At 29.5% G+C, this 13764-nt stretch overlaps 2 protein-coding genes across 7 annotated transcripts in view; one reads left to right on the top strand and one right to left on the bottom strand.

Annotated features, from left to right (window-relative positions):
- Positions 1-9235, top strand: part of Rtel1 (Regulator of telomere elongation helicase 1) — a 90850-nt gene extending 81615 nt beyond the window's left edge. For 4 of the 6 annotated variants that reach the window (XM_076505461.1, XM_076505460.1, XM_076505463.1 and 1 more), the window contains 4 exons: positions 2192-2275; positions 5613-5738; positions 7753-7850; positions 8097-9235. In XM_076505461.1, coding sequence (XP_076361576.1) covers positions 2192-2275; positions 5613-5738; positions 7753-7850; positions 8097-8204 — 416 coding nt within the window. In that variant the 3' untranslated portion in view covers positions 8205-9235. The remainder of the gene's footprint in view (positions 1-2191; positions 2276-5612; positions 5739-7752; positions 7851-8096) is intronic. The other 2 variants (XR_013029139.1, XR_013029138.1) reach the window with 1 other exon arrangement.
- Positions 9236-9292: 57 nt separating this feature from the next.
- The window catches only part of Usp39 (ubiquitin specific protease 39), a 42284-nt gene continuing 37812 nt past the window's right edge, over positions 9293-13764 (bottom strand). Inside the window, exons 12-14 of the mRNA XM_076505464.1 lie at positions 12777-12918; positions 11282-11368; positions 9293-9504 (exon numbers count right to left, since the gene is read on the bottom strand). Coding sequence (XP_076361579.1) covers positions 9457-9504; positions 11282-11368; positions 12777-12918 — 277 coding nt within the window. The 3' untranslated portion in view covers positions 9293-9456. The remainder of the gene's footprint in view (positions 9505-11281; positions 11369-12776; positions 12919-13764) is intronic.

Genomic DNA, 13764 nt, shown 5'->3' with positions numbered 1-13764 from the left:
TGGTTGTATCAGGAAGAAATTAGTTGTTAGATATTTTTTGTCTTTCTCTGGATTTCTTAATATGATGGGTAATATTAGGAATAGATAAGTACTGAGGTGTTTTTTGTTTTTAACTCTATAGTTGTTAAAGTTGTTTTTCAATGAAAAAAATGTAAATAGAATTTTCTGTTTTTAAAACTGTTGTGTGCATTGCTGTATTTATTGTTTCAACTGTACTTGATTAATTTAAAGCAAATGAGCCTTAATTTGAAAGCATATATTAATTGTTTTGGAAGAATTGTGTGATACGTGTCATCAGTGTATGATAAATTTATTTATTTAGTGAATTTATATAAAATATTGTCTTTAATCTTTTGTATTTATTTTTAATGTTTTTAAAGACTATGGGAGTCTAAATGTTTATCTAGAATCTACATATTCAGTAACAGTGCTACAGTTATGACAGAAAGTGTTCATACCCCTGTGTTATGAGTAGTTTTTCCTCATAACTTAAAAAGTATCATGACAAGTGTAATGAAAGTATAGTATATTATAAATATTATACTAACACACATCTACATCAATTTTTATGTAAATTGAACGAAAATAAACTGTTTATAAACAAATAAACATAGTTGAGCAGAAAGTGTTCATGGATCTACTTTAATGGTCAGTTGTGTAGCCTTTCAGGTGAATTACTTGGCAAAATCTCTCCTCATAGCCCTCCTTGATTGTTTGATAGTACTCGACTGGTATTTTCTTCCATTCTTCTTCACAGAAGGCCTCAAAATCTTGCATGTTTTTTGGATGACGCTGATGAACCTTGGTTTTCAACTCATGTCAAATGTTTTCAATTGGGTTGAGATCGGGTGACTGTGATGGCCACTCCAGAATGATAAAATGGTTCCTCTGTAACCAGGATTGCACATATTTTGATGTGTGCTTAGGGTCATTGTCGTGCTGGAAGATCCAACGATGTCCAAGCCGCAAGTTCTGAGCATCATTCTTGATATAAGTGCCTAATATATCAATGTACTTTTCTTTTTTCATGATTCCTCTGATGCAGTGAAGGCTGCCTATATCAGAAGAGCTGAAGGAACCCCATAGCATGATTGAGCCACCTCTGTGTTTAACTGTAGGGAGGGTGTTCTTTGAAAGATTGCATTGCCCTTTCTTACAGAAAATATTGCAAACATCATTGTGGCCGAAAAGCTTGATTTTAGTCTTGTCTGATCAAAGAATACTCTTCCAGTAGGTAAAGGGTTTATCTACATGCTTTCTTGAATACCTCAATCATTCTTCTAAATGAACAGGCTTTAAATATGGAGTTCTACGAGGACGGCATGCTTTGAACCCAGAAGAGTGTAACATGTTCGTAACTGAAGAGGTGCTTACTTCAACCTCAGTTTCCCTTACCAGTTTCTGTATGTACATTACATGTAAAACAAGGGTTCCTACTAACTTCTCTGAGAACCTTCCCCTTGGTTCTCTCTGGAATTTTGGAGGGGCGTCCGGAACGAGGGAGGTCAGCAGTTGATCCTGTAAGCTTAAACTTGGCAAATATGATTTGAACAGTAGATTTCGGCACATTAAGTTGTGTAGCAATACCGGAAAGAGACACACGAGACTTGTATTTTACAATAATTTGTTTTTTTAAATTACTGAACAGTTGTTTCTTGTTTGCCATGATGACCAAGCAAATAATGATGGAGGTGGCACTAAATTTCTGGAAGTAAATTTTTTGCTGGCTAAATTCCAATAATTATGAAATTTTGAACTCAGTGTCTAGTTCTGGAATGGTATAATGTAGTTTATTCGCCAAACTAAACAAAATGTTTACAGGAATATCGTTTTTCACACGTTTTAAAATGTACAAACACTTTCTGCTCCTTCTATTTTTGGTTATTTGTTTATAAACAGTTTATTTGTCGTTTAATTTACATAAAAATTTATGTAGATGTGTGTTAGTATAATATTTATGATAAACTTTACATATATTAGCCTAATCATGATACTTTTTAAGTTATGAGCAAAACACTACTCAGGATGCAGGGGTACAAACACTTTCAGTTGTAACTGTATAAAAGCCAGAAGGTAATCACTGAAAAAAGTATAACAAAAGGGTTTCTACAACATTCTGAGCTGTTTAAAATGTTTTTCTAATATCTAATCAGTTTTACTTTTTACATAAAGATTTTTCTTTTATTTCTAGTTACTTCCCAGATTGTTTCAGTTAATGAAAGAGTTGAGTTTCTAAGGTTGTGTGAATCAAAGATGGAAAAAACTTTATATAATGGTCAGTTTTTTTTTCTTTTCCTTAAATATACAAATGCATGGAAATTCATGTTATGCAAAGAAATTTGCAATTGAATTTTTTTTTAAATTATTAATTCAGAGTTATTTTTATATTAGTAAATCTGCTGAGCCCTAAACTATATTTTTTATTACTTATTTATGATGTTGCCTAAGATTCAGTTCAGAGTTAGCTTAAAAATGTATTGATTTGATCTGTGTAAAAACATTTCACACTTTTAAAAATTGTGTTAGTATCTGTATTTGGCACTCACTTCTGTAATGTAATTAATGTTAATCAGAGTACTTGTATTAAGGTCATGTAAAATAAGCATTTTCTTACTGATATCCTCTTATGTTTCACAAATGAGAGGTAATTTTATGTACTACAGTGAAAGAAAGAGGATCTGTGTAATTTTAATGAACTTGACTATAATTGTGCCATTGGTTTGTTGCAGATTGTGTGATATCAAATATAAACTATACAACTGACCTTTAAATTATGTAAGTGCCAGTTAAATTAATTTTATTTTTCAAGTTCATAAACTTCAGACAATGAAAAAATAAATCAGAGAAGGCTTTCTACATGTAGAATCTAAAGATTTTTCCCAACCTTAAAGAATAGTTTATAACTGTAAAAAACAGTTGGAAAGAATGCCTCTCACTAGTATTTTGTAATGATTTGGTTAAAAGTATGGAATTTTGATTCCACCATAAAATCCAGAAGAAGGTTCATGAAAAAGATTCTGGAAATGTGCTTTTTGACTGCATATAAATTATAGTTGACTTTATAAGTTGTTATATACAGAATTGTTTTATAAGAACTTCAAAATTTAGAACAATAACACTATGTAACAAAATTTTTATTTTGTCTTGTTCCTGGGCAGTAAATGTTATTTCCTACTTGCTTATGCCTAAAGTAAATGGAAAAGTCCTATTTTTCTATTCAAACTTTGCTTTTGTGACCTGGATAATGAAATTTTCAAATTTACCCATTTTCCAGAACATTCCAGGTAGATTCAGTGCTGAGTAGCTGATAGAGAATTTTCTTGAACTTACTAGAATGTTGTAGAACTTGCAAGAATTCTTGGGCAATCACAAGACCCAAAATTATGTGGAACTGGTTGAGGCTTTGGTGAAGAACTATGGCAAAATGGGCTGCAGGATGTCCCTGAAAGTCCATATTTTTGACACTTATCTTGATAAATTCAAGGAGAACATGGGAGCATACTCAGAGCAGCAAGGCGAGCACTTCCAGCAAGATATACTGGACTTTGAACACTGCTACCAAGGAGCATATAATGAAAACATGATGGGAGACTATGTTTGGGGACTGATGCATGAAAGTGATTTACATTATAGTCACAAATCTCGATAAATTACTCACCTCTAAACATTTTTGTTCATTTTTCTATAAGTTTAGTATAAATACATATAAATACTTGATTCATATGTTGTTTTATTCAGACCTTATGAAAATGTAAATGTGCAAATTTGCCCATTTTTACATATAAAATAGGTTAATTTCTAAATTTCATTATCCAGGTCACAAAAGCAAAGTTTGAAGAGAATAATGGTCATTTTCTGTACTTTTACAACATAAGCAATTAAGAAATAACACATGCTATCCAGGAACAAAATGTGTGTTACATAGTGTAATGAAACTTTGTATAAAGGATGAATATTAGTCATAATTGGTGTTTTTTTTTAAATGTCCACTCACTTTCAGATGTACTATATATGAAAAGAGAATAGGGATAAAGAAAAAAAGTTACTGAACAGAGTTTTATAGAATGGTTTGTTACATTAATTAACCATGTTTCATGTATGTTAGAGTTATTTTCATTGGAAGTTTCCCTTAGTATTCTTTATATTAGTGTTATATTGTGTTCTGAGAACATAGCAAAAACCTAAAGTTCAACTGGAGCAACAATAATAAAAAAGAAATGCTAATGTTGTAATAAGTACAATGCATCTTGTCACTTAAAGATAATTTTATCCTTTTATGATTGCACTGGTAATAATCACCAAAAATTTTATTTTTTGGAGAAAATTTGGGCTACTACATTTTAAATTATCTAGTTTTAGCATGTTTTGAATTATATTTCCCACCTGTAGTTATTTAATCGATGTTCATAGTGAAGGTTGTTTATTGTGTGGTATATCTTTGGAGATGAATTGATATTAAGGGAATATAAAGATAAGTGCTCATAATCTGTGGTTATAATATAAGGATGAGTGTCTATACCCTACAGCTTATTTTTTCAACACTGATGATGACTTCTAAAAGCCTGTTTTTGAGCAGTCAAAACTGCAAAAGTTTACTGGAGATGTTTTTATTTGTAAAAAACTGAATGCTTTTGTGGATGTGTGAATGAATGCTTGAATTGATGGAGCCATACAATATTAGTATTCAGTTCATACAAAAATGGTATCCCTTATGGTGTCAGTTAGCTTAACAGTTTGCAGGTTCACCTTGGCACTTTTTTCAACTCTCCAAGTGTTCAAGTTATTATTATAGCCATCATAAAACCCTGGGAGAATGTTTTGTAACATACTTTGTATAATTTTTGCATGTTGAATTCTTGGCAGGACAATATTAAAATGTCAAGACTTCTAAGATACTTGAATAAAGAGTAATTTTTCTTTGTCACCAACCAGACAGTATTTGTACAGGTTTTTTACAATTGGCCTTATGTTTGGCTTGTGGTGTGAGGGAAGTTTGTGCCACTTTTGTTATTTAAATCTGTGTGAATTATCTTGCTATAGTTCCATTGGAGGTTCCTACTTTATTTTCAGTGAACTGCATCTGTTCTTGGATCACTTCTGATGACAAACTATTTAACTTTTTTCCACTATCTCCAGTGTGAGACTGGTAGTTATTTAAGGAGTAGCTTAATTGTTTTCTCATGCTGGATTCTTACTTTCCCAATATAAGAATACTAAAGATACTGTTTTTTAAAATGCTAAGTATTGGGAAGTGCCTGCTTTTCTAGTTCTGGAATTGTAGAACTTCATGTTGGAAAGTTGTGAAATGTCATTTGAGCCTCCAACTGAGTTGTAACAAATTTTTACTCACACAAGCCATGAATATTACCAGGGGAAAAAAAAATGTTTGAATTACAGATTTTTACCACAAATTGTGAACACTATTCTGTTCCATTGTTTACTCTTTGGAAACTGAATTTTTTAAACAGCATATATCACTGTTCTTTGTAGAGGCAGGTGCAAGAATTTTAGAACATGCATAGTTATATTAGTTTGAATTGATAGAATTATATTTTCATTATTAAGTTATCAATGAATGGCTAATTGTATGTCGTGAATCTTTTAAACTTTAGAAAATAAAGAAAGTCAGAGATGTGAAGGAGATGTATCTGGAGGTTCCAGTGTCTTGACATCATACAGCAGTCAACCTGATAAGGTTAGTTCTCAACCACGGGCTTTGTCTTTCTTCTCAGGACTAGGTACTTTATTTCTTTTTTAATACCAAAAACAGTTTAGCATAGTTAGTAAAATTATGTTTGTTGCTTATGTTAACAAAACTGTCATCACTTACAAATAACCGGTTTACTAAAGAAGCTAAGTTATTTACTTTCAACAGTTGAGCTGGTTTGAATTTCCATCTTTCTTTATTTTTTCAACACATGTAAAAGCTGTTGCTGTATTACCCTACAATTAGTGTACATGTGCTACATCACAACTGAAATAATAGCTTTCTTCATAACCTTTTGTATGACTTTAATACTTTGTTATGTGTGTCCACAAATTAGGCTTGGAAATACCTTTTTTATTTCTTCAGATGTTTAAAATATCTGTTTTTATTCCTCTATTTAATGTTAAAAAAACTCAGCCAGATAAGAATTAAAAGAAAGTATTTTTTCCTAACATAATTGAAAAATTATGATTTTCAATAAAAATGTGAAGATTTGAAGCTTTTTATAACATGGACAAATTATACAGTGTCCTATAATTATTGCAGTTTAACTGGTTTTCTGAGTTGTTAATGTTTTAAAACAGTTTCCTCACATGGTTAAGGTGAATTCAGTGATAGCAACTTTGAATCTGTAGGCTAAACACTTCAAGTCATCATCATCAGAAAAAGCCAGCTTGTTATGTATTTCATTAAAATAAAATATTCCCTTTTTTGTTATAAGTAATGTGTTAGGAAATGTCAGTGAGAACTACTGACATTTTTTCGAAAGACTGTATTTGATGTAAGGGCATGACGTGGGTTTTACTTTCTGGTTTGTATCTGTAAATCAAGATGATTGGAGGATGTAAGATCATGTTGTAGTAATATCTATACTTCATGTCTGTAGTTTGTATTAGAACTCAGAAACTCAAATAGAAGTTGATAAAATATCTAAATTTCACAATTCTGAGCAAACAAGTATTATGTGGTATAGAGAAGAGAATACTAAGCAGTTATTTGGATACATAATTTGAAATAAATATATATATATTAACATTTGATTTATCACATACACTTTGATGTCAACTTTATTTTGATATATATAATAAAGTAGTTTCAATTGCATACTTTTACTTAACTATATCAAGAAAGTCAATGGCAAAGAATGTGGACATTAACAGTAATAACTTTTTTGTAATTATAAATTTGTGTGTATTCTGTTGAGGTTAATTGCACTTTATATGAATCCTCAATCAACCTTCTCTCTCAGTGATCTTGTTTAAACTCATGGTAATGATTATGCATTATTACCTGATACTGCGATTTTAATTGTAAAAACTATCTGTGAAAGATGACAAAGTCAGTTTTCGTCTCATCACTTGACAGATTTTTCACTGTATATGAACATTGGATTTCTAGACCATCTGTCAGCTTAACGAAAATGAATCTCTCAGAGTTCCATCAGTTGCTTTGACAAATTTATAGTTGAATAGAATTGATTCCCTGCTAAAACTCATTTATCTCACAAAAAAGTGTAGTTCATAGAAGAGATACCTAGCGAATTATCTTTGTTAAATCATTTTGTAAATGAGAACATTGTTCAGAATTACGTGTTGGTACAGTTTTAGAGCCTTTAGCTCTCTTAAGTTTGTTGATTCTGTAGAGAATATTTAAGGATCGCTTCTTAAAAATGTTGTTTCTTCTGTGTTTTTTAACTAACTCATGTTATGAATGTCTTTCAAATAGCCTTTTCACTTTTCAGACATAAGTATGTGTGTGAAGTATTGCACTGCTCAGTGATCGACAAATTATGGTGAAACAGATATGCATGTGCTAAACTTGTTTAAGATGTCACTAATTTATGTACAATAACATGTTTCTTTATTATACTATACTATTTGTGTAAATAAGGTGTAATTAACCTCTCACATAGTGTTGAAATGAATGTTTTGGATGTACTATAACTATTACCCAAAGTTTAAAAAGTAAAGATATCCTTAAGTAATCAATATTTAGAATAACATAAGCATGAAAATCAAACATGCTTTAATAAATTTATTTTACAGAACACACTTGCTGCTGGTGTAAAGAAAAAGCCAGAGTTCCTATAAGAACATCCTGTAGGAACACTTACTGTTACTTATGTTTAAAACAGCTTGCAAAAGTGAGTAATTTGTGTTGTAGTAGTGTAAATTTGTTTCAACTCTAAAAACACATTAAAGTTTATATTAATAGAAATGAAGAAAATTAAATACATGCTGTAATAACAGAAGCTGTAACTTATGATATTGAATATAACTGTACACAAAAAGATACATAATCTCTATAAAAATGAGTACTTTTAGACACTTTAAATTTCTACAGTTAAAAAAATACTTTTTGTGAATAAGATGTATCTGATTATTTTTAGGACAAAGCAAACTGTGTTTTGTGCCAGAAACTCCTGAAAAAACACAAGTCTGAAAGATTGTACTTCAGTTCAGCACCTATTTCCCAGAAAGTCAAGTTGTATTCTTAACATTATTTTATTATCATCTGCACTCATAAAAAATTGTTGTACATATAGTTTTAGTTCCTGATGTAACTGACAAGTTAATCAGCTAAACACTGACAATAATAAGATCTTTGTGCCTGTAAAATAAAATCAACTAATTTTTTATTATTTTAAATACTTTTGTAGCACATTTTTTCTTGATGAAAATTAAATGATGATAAACATAAAATTAAGAATAACTAGGTTGAGGGCTTATAGAATGTGATATAAATATCAGATTTTGTTTACTATTCATAATCTCCTTAGTATAGTGTATGAAATCTTAAGCCACTGTCTAATGTAGGAAGAAAGAACTATAAAGTAAATTTACATAAATTTTAACCTTTACTTTTAGTTGTTACTTGAGAAGTAAAGACATTGTAAAAAAGTGCTATCTCTTTGTAGTTAAGTTACATGGATGCTTCAGGTATGTCTTAAGATGTTATTTGTTTATAGCAATTGAACATACAGATTATGTATGAATGGTTTAATAATTTAAGGTTTGCAATAATGTATGTCAAATTCAAATAGAAAGTGCATGTTTTTGTATTGCATATAAAGAAAAAGTGCTTATATTTACACACAGTTTTCAGTTGTGTGTGTGATTAACCTGTTTCATAAAGATACTGATGTTTTTGATCATAGTGAATGAAGTAGGGTTAATTTTATTGCACTCTGTATAATAGTAGGAACAAATCATTGACATGATTAGTAATTCACACTCAAGAGCATTGGACTTTCTTGTGGTGGAAACTTATATTTATGAAATTATCATTGTTTATTCTGCTAGTTTTAAAGAATGATTCAGTTATTAAGGGTTATGATGTACTGCAAGCATAAGAGTAGTTGATAAAAAGCTATTAACCATGTATGCAAAGTTTTATGTTCTGGAATCTTTTAGTATATTTTGGGTGGTTTCTGAGCTGTCCTCCTTCCTTCACAGTGAGTAAGATAAGTCTGCCCCTTAATAATTTAATTTTTACAATTCCTGAAGAAAAACAAATAGCTTCTGTATATTTCTGTCTATTCAAAACCACCACGTTTTTACCATGCATAAACACAGGAAAAGGAGCTTAAGTTAAACATTTAAGAGCATGCTTATTTATTCTTCATAAAAATCACCATCAGCGAACAGGCTGGAAAAGGTTTTATTTCTGTGTTTTTATTGTACTGTAACTAACAAGAAAATAGATTATGATTCATATACAACTTAAAATACTGCTAGAAACTTGTCATTTCAGTGTTGATTAGGTTCCCTCTTTTGAATACTTCTTCTTTCCCAAATCTACAAAACAAAAAATTAGTTTATTCATAAACTGTAGAGTGAAAGTAATGCAGGTTTTATGCCAGAAACTCCATAATGTCACCTGCAACCATAATAGTCATACATATCTTACTTACTGAAAATAGATTGCTTGTATTATTAAGCTAAATAATATTCATCCTTACGCCTTAACACAATCTGTAAAAATAACAATGCAAAAGGATATATGGCTTTTGATGTTTATCTTAAAAAACAAGCAACTGTACGTGCCTTAATGATACTCATGAATAGTTGAACAAATATTAAAAAATTACTGATTCTTATTTTTCAATTACTATGATTATCAGAAGTAATCACAATAACATTATAGCTGTTAATTATTCTGCAACATAAAAATTTAAACTCTTGTTACAAGTAAATAAATATGCACATCATAACCTTTGAGAGAGTTACATTAAATATTTAACTAAAATACTTTATTATCATTATATACAAAGAAACCACATTAAGTTCTTAACTCTATAAGGAAATATTTAATCTTCCATCTGCCCTAGTGTGTGAATTATGACATGGTCTTCCCTTTTCTTTTCAGTGGGGTGATAAAGTTAGAAATGTAAATTGTTCTTTATAATAAAGATATTACTAAGATAAAGCATAATTTTTAGTGTACAACCTTATTTGTTTATACAGCCATAAACGAGAAATCAGAATCACTTATAAATTCTCTCACAAACTGTTGAGAGTTTTAACCTAACATATTACATTTTATGTGACGAGTATTGCCTATGTTGTTTCTGCTTTGAAAAATTTTCTGTCAGTATTCACACTGACAACCTTCACTAAATTTCTAAAATTGTATCATACAGTAAGAAAGCCAGACAATTTATGATAGTTATAAGGCATTGTTTGCTTTGTGTGTTATTATTTAATGTAATGCTGTTATTAGTATAAAAAAGTAGGCTTAACTTTCATTGTCAGCAAGGAAAAAAAAACATGAGGACACAGGTAAGTGCCATACATCTTATTTTTCATGTATATTCTTTATTATTATAAAAGTAATAAAAATGTAAAAATTAAAAACTTGTAAGGCAAAGAGAAAAATTTTTTTATTTGGTATGCTTACAAGCAGCTTGTGTGTTATGCAATTTATATAATAACTTGAGCTATGCATTTGTTGAGTAATTTACAGCTTGTATGGTAAGATTATTAGTTAAACGTGGGTCAAAGGACAATAAAATTTAACTATGTATATTGTTATGAACTTTAAGCTATTTAGATTAAATAATTGTACTTTCATTTTAGAATCTGCCATCATTCTGGAAAGAAAAAGGATAATTTAAATTTATTACATATTTTTTACAATGGTTATGATGTCAGTCAAACTGACCAAATCCATATAGAGGTATGATAGAAAACAGTGGATAAAATATAAAATTTTACTGAGAAAAACTGTTTAATTTTATTTAATATGTTTTAGAGATTATGCAAGTGAAAGTTCACAATTTTAAGTGAATAAAACTGTTTTTAATGTTTAATAGTTAGTTGAGAAAAATAATTTTTACTGAAAGTTTGCCAGATTTCATAAAGACATACAAAACATTTACAGTACTAAAACTGATAGTTACTTTGTGATTATATACTAAGGGTTTAAACTGTACATACACAAAGTTAGTCATATGATTACTACTTAAGAATACTGTTTGTGAAGTAAAACCTCTCTCTTTAGATGGGTAATAAATTTATATAAAAAAACAGTACATGTTGACATTTTTTTCCTTGAAAACAAAGTAAAACATACTTGAATGTAAGCTTCAGAGAGGGTGATCATTTGAGGAAGTATTTCTGTCACATGAAGATCTTGCATTTCATACCACTGGCCTGTTCCCTGTATAATAAAGCAAATATTAACATTTATCTATGGATATAACCATAGATTTTACGTATTGCTAACTGTCAACACAATTTTTAAAATTTTCAGTGTTACAGATGTATTTCTTTTTTTCCTTCCCATTGTATTCACATAGTATTTATTGAACCCATATCTTACTTTTATTATTACAATACTGACTAGTAAAGTTAAATAAATTCATATTCCAGTAAAAATATTGTAAGTACATAATCTAACCTTCCTAGGAAGTTTAAATTTTAGTGTCCATTAAGATGAAGTTGTTATAAAAGCAAAAATTAACTATCACAACCACAAAGTGCTTATCAAATTTCAAAACTTAAATTAAAAAGTAACTATTTCATGAATATTATACTCAAAAGTATTTCAGAATTTATAATATATATACACACACACACACAATTTATTTAGTGTGTTTTACACTAAATAAAAGTTACAAGAATGTCTAATTGGTAGCTATGAAATGTTTTATTTATAAGCAATGCATGTATTAATTTAAAAGAAAATTCTGCCTATCCCCAGGTATAAGTTTATATTTTCTGAGGTACTAATATTCTTTTGAAAATATTAAGATAAATCTTGTTTTTCACTTTTATCTATCAGTGCTTTTTATTACTATTTTTCTCAATTGCTAAAAATATGACTGGAAAGAAGTGTTCTAATCTGTGCTCATAAATACAAGTAAATAATATGGTTTAAGCAGTAATTTTGGGTTTTTAGAAACACTAACTAATCTGAGCTACTACAGGGGTAAGTAGGAGATGATAATAAAATAAGATTACATTTCCTCATGAATTGTTTTTATTTAATCCATACAATATGTTTACTTTCATTGGTCATAACTAATGGAATAGAGATGTATTATGCATTTCTGGTTGAGAAAGCAAACTTAATTTCTCTGGAGTGGAGTGTAATATTTAGATCACTGTAATGTTGACACCATTTAAGAACAACTTACAATATGAAAATTTCTGGCAAGTTTCTTTTGTCTTTGAAAATAATTTTGTGTAAAGTTATTTCTTTTGACAAAACATCAGGCAACAGTAAACTATTTATCAAATATACTTTTAAGTTTAACTTAAGATTTTGTAGTTGTCATTTTCTTAATATACAGCCTGGAGTGGCACGACTATTTCAATAATAAAAAAACAATTTATTAATATCAAACAATCTGAAACTGACTAAATATAAACATGGAATTTTATGATCAATAATTTGAAAGAAAATTCTAAATTTTTAATAGTTTTCTTCAAAACAATGTTTCATGAGAAAAGTTTGGAAATTTGATAAACTAAATTTATGATTTTTTGAAAGCAGAACTAAAAATAAATCATGGGATATCTTGTTAGTGACACCCATAGCATCAGGAAAGGCTTAAACAAATTACCCGATGTAAAATGTGAGTCCTATAGGTGCCTGTCCCAGATCCTGGTTCACCATCATGTACAATGTTTGCTACAAGGTCATAAATGCATTTAGGATGCTTCTCTCTTGCTTCGGGGGTCAACAGTTCTGTCATATCTACATTTCTACAAAATAAAATAATACAGATCATGATTATCTTTATATAACATTAGGAATGCCACATAAAAGTCTTAATACTGTTTTAATTCAATTATTTAACATAATGAATATGAATAATGGAACATACTGTTTGTAGCACATTTGAAAACTAAATAAAACAGAAACAACCTACTGAAGATGTAGAGGTGGTGGAGAAAAAGTGCCCTTCCCCCCTGAAAATGTTAATTTGTTACACCTTTTATTAGATAACAGAAAAATATGTAAAACCATAAGTGTTTAGAATACATTTGATGAGATCTGTTCAAATATGATCTTCAAACCTAAATTTAATACTGGTTTTCATAAATACCTGAAATTTTCATGATTTTAGTTACACTTTCTCACAAAAAGTGTTGTGCACCTGCTGTAGTTTCTCAGATCTTATTACAATTAACCTACAAAATGATCAAACGAGTTTCTCTGAAGCTGTTAAAAGATATCTTAGAAGAGAATATATGTTATGGAATGGTCAGGTCAATCACCTGATGTCAATCTGATATTTATGGGCTAAGTTAAATGATTAATGAAACATCACAAGCCAAATATGGGAGATGAACTTTTTGAAGTACTCAAAGAAAGATGGCAGTCAATCACCAGGAATATCTGCACAAACTCACTGAAAGCATGTCAAGTTAATGTGAAGCAATACCATAAACTGAGAAAACATTGATTACATATTAACTTGTGAAACTTATTTGTATTATTTTGAGTTTTATTTTTATGTTTGATTATTGCAGAGAAACTTGTTTGATGATTTTGTAGGCTAACTAGAATAAGAATATCTAAAAAACTACAGCAGTTGCACAACTTTT

The sequence above is a fragment of the Tachypleus tridentatus genome, chromosome 6 (assembly GCF_004210375.1).
Source record: "Tachypleus tridentatus isolate NWPU-2018 chromosome 6, ASM421037v1, whole genome shotgun sequence".
Classification (NCBI taxonomy): Eukaryota; Metazoa; Arthropoda; class Merostomata; order Xiphosura; family Limulidae; genus Tachypleus; species Tachypleus tridentatus.
Note: the sequence above shows the minus strand (reverse complement) of the source record. Positions and strands in the feature narration are given on the sequence as shown.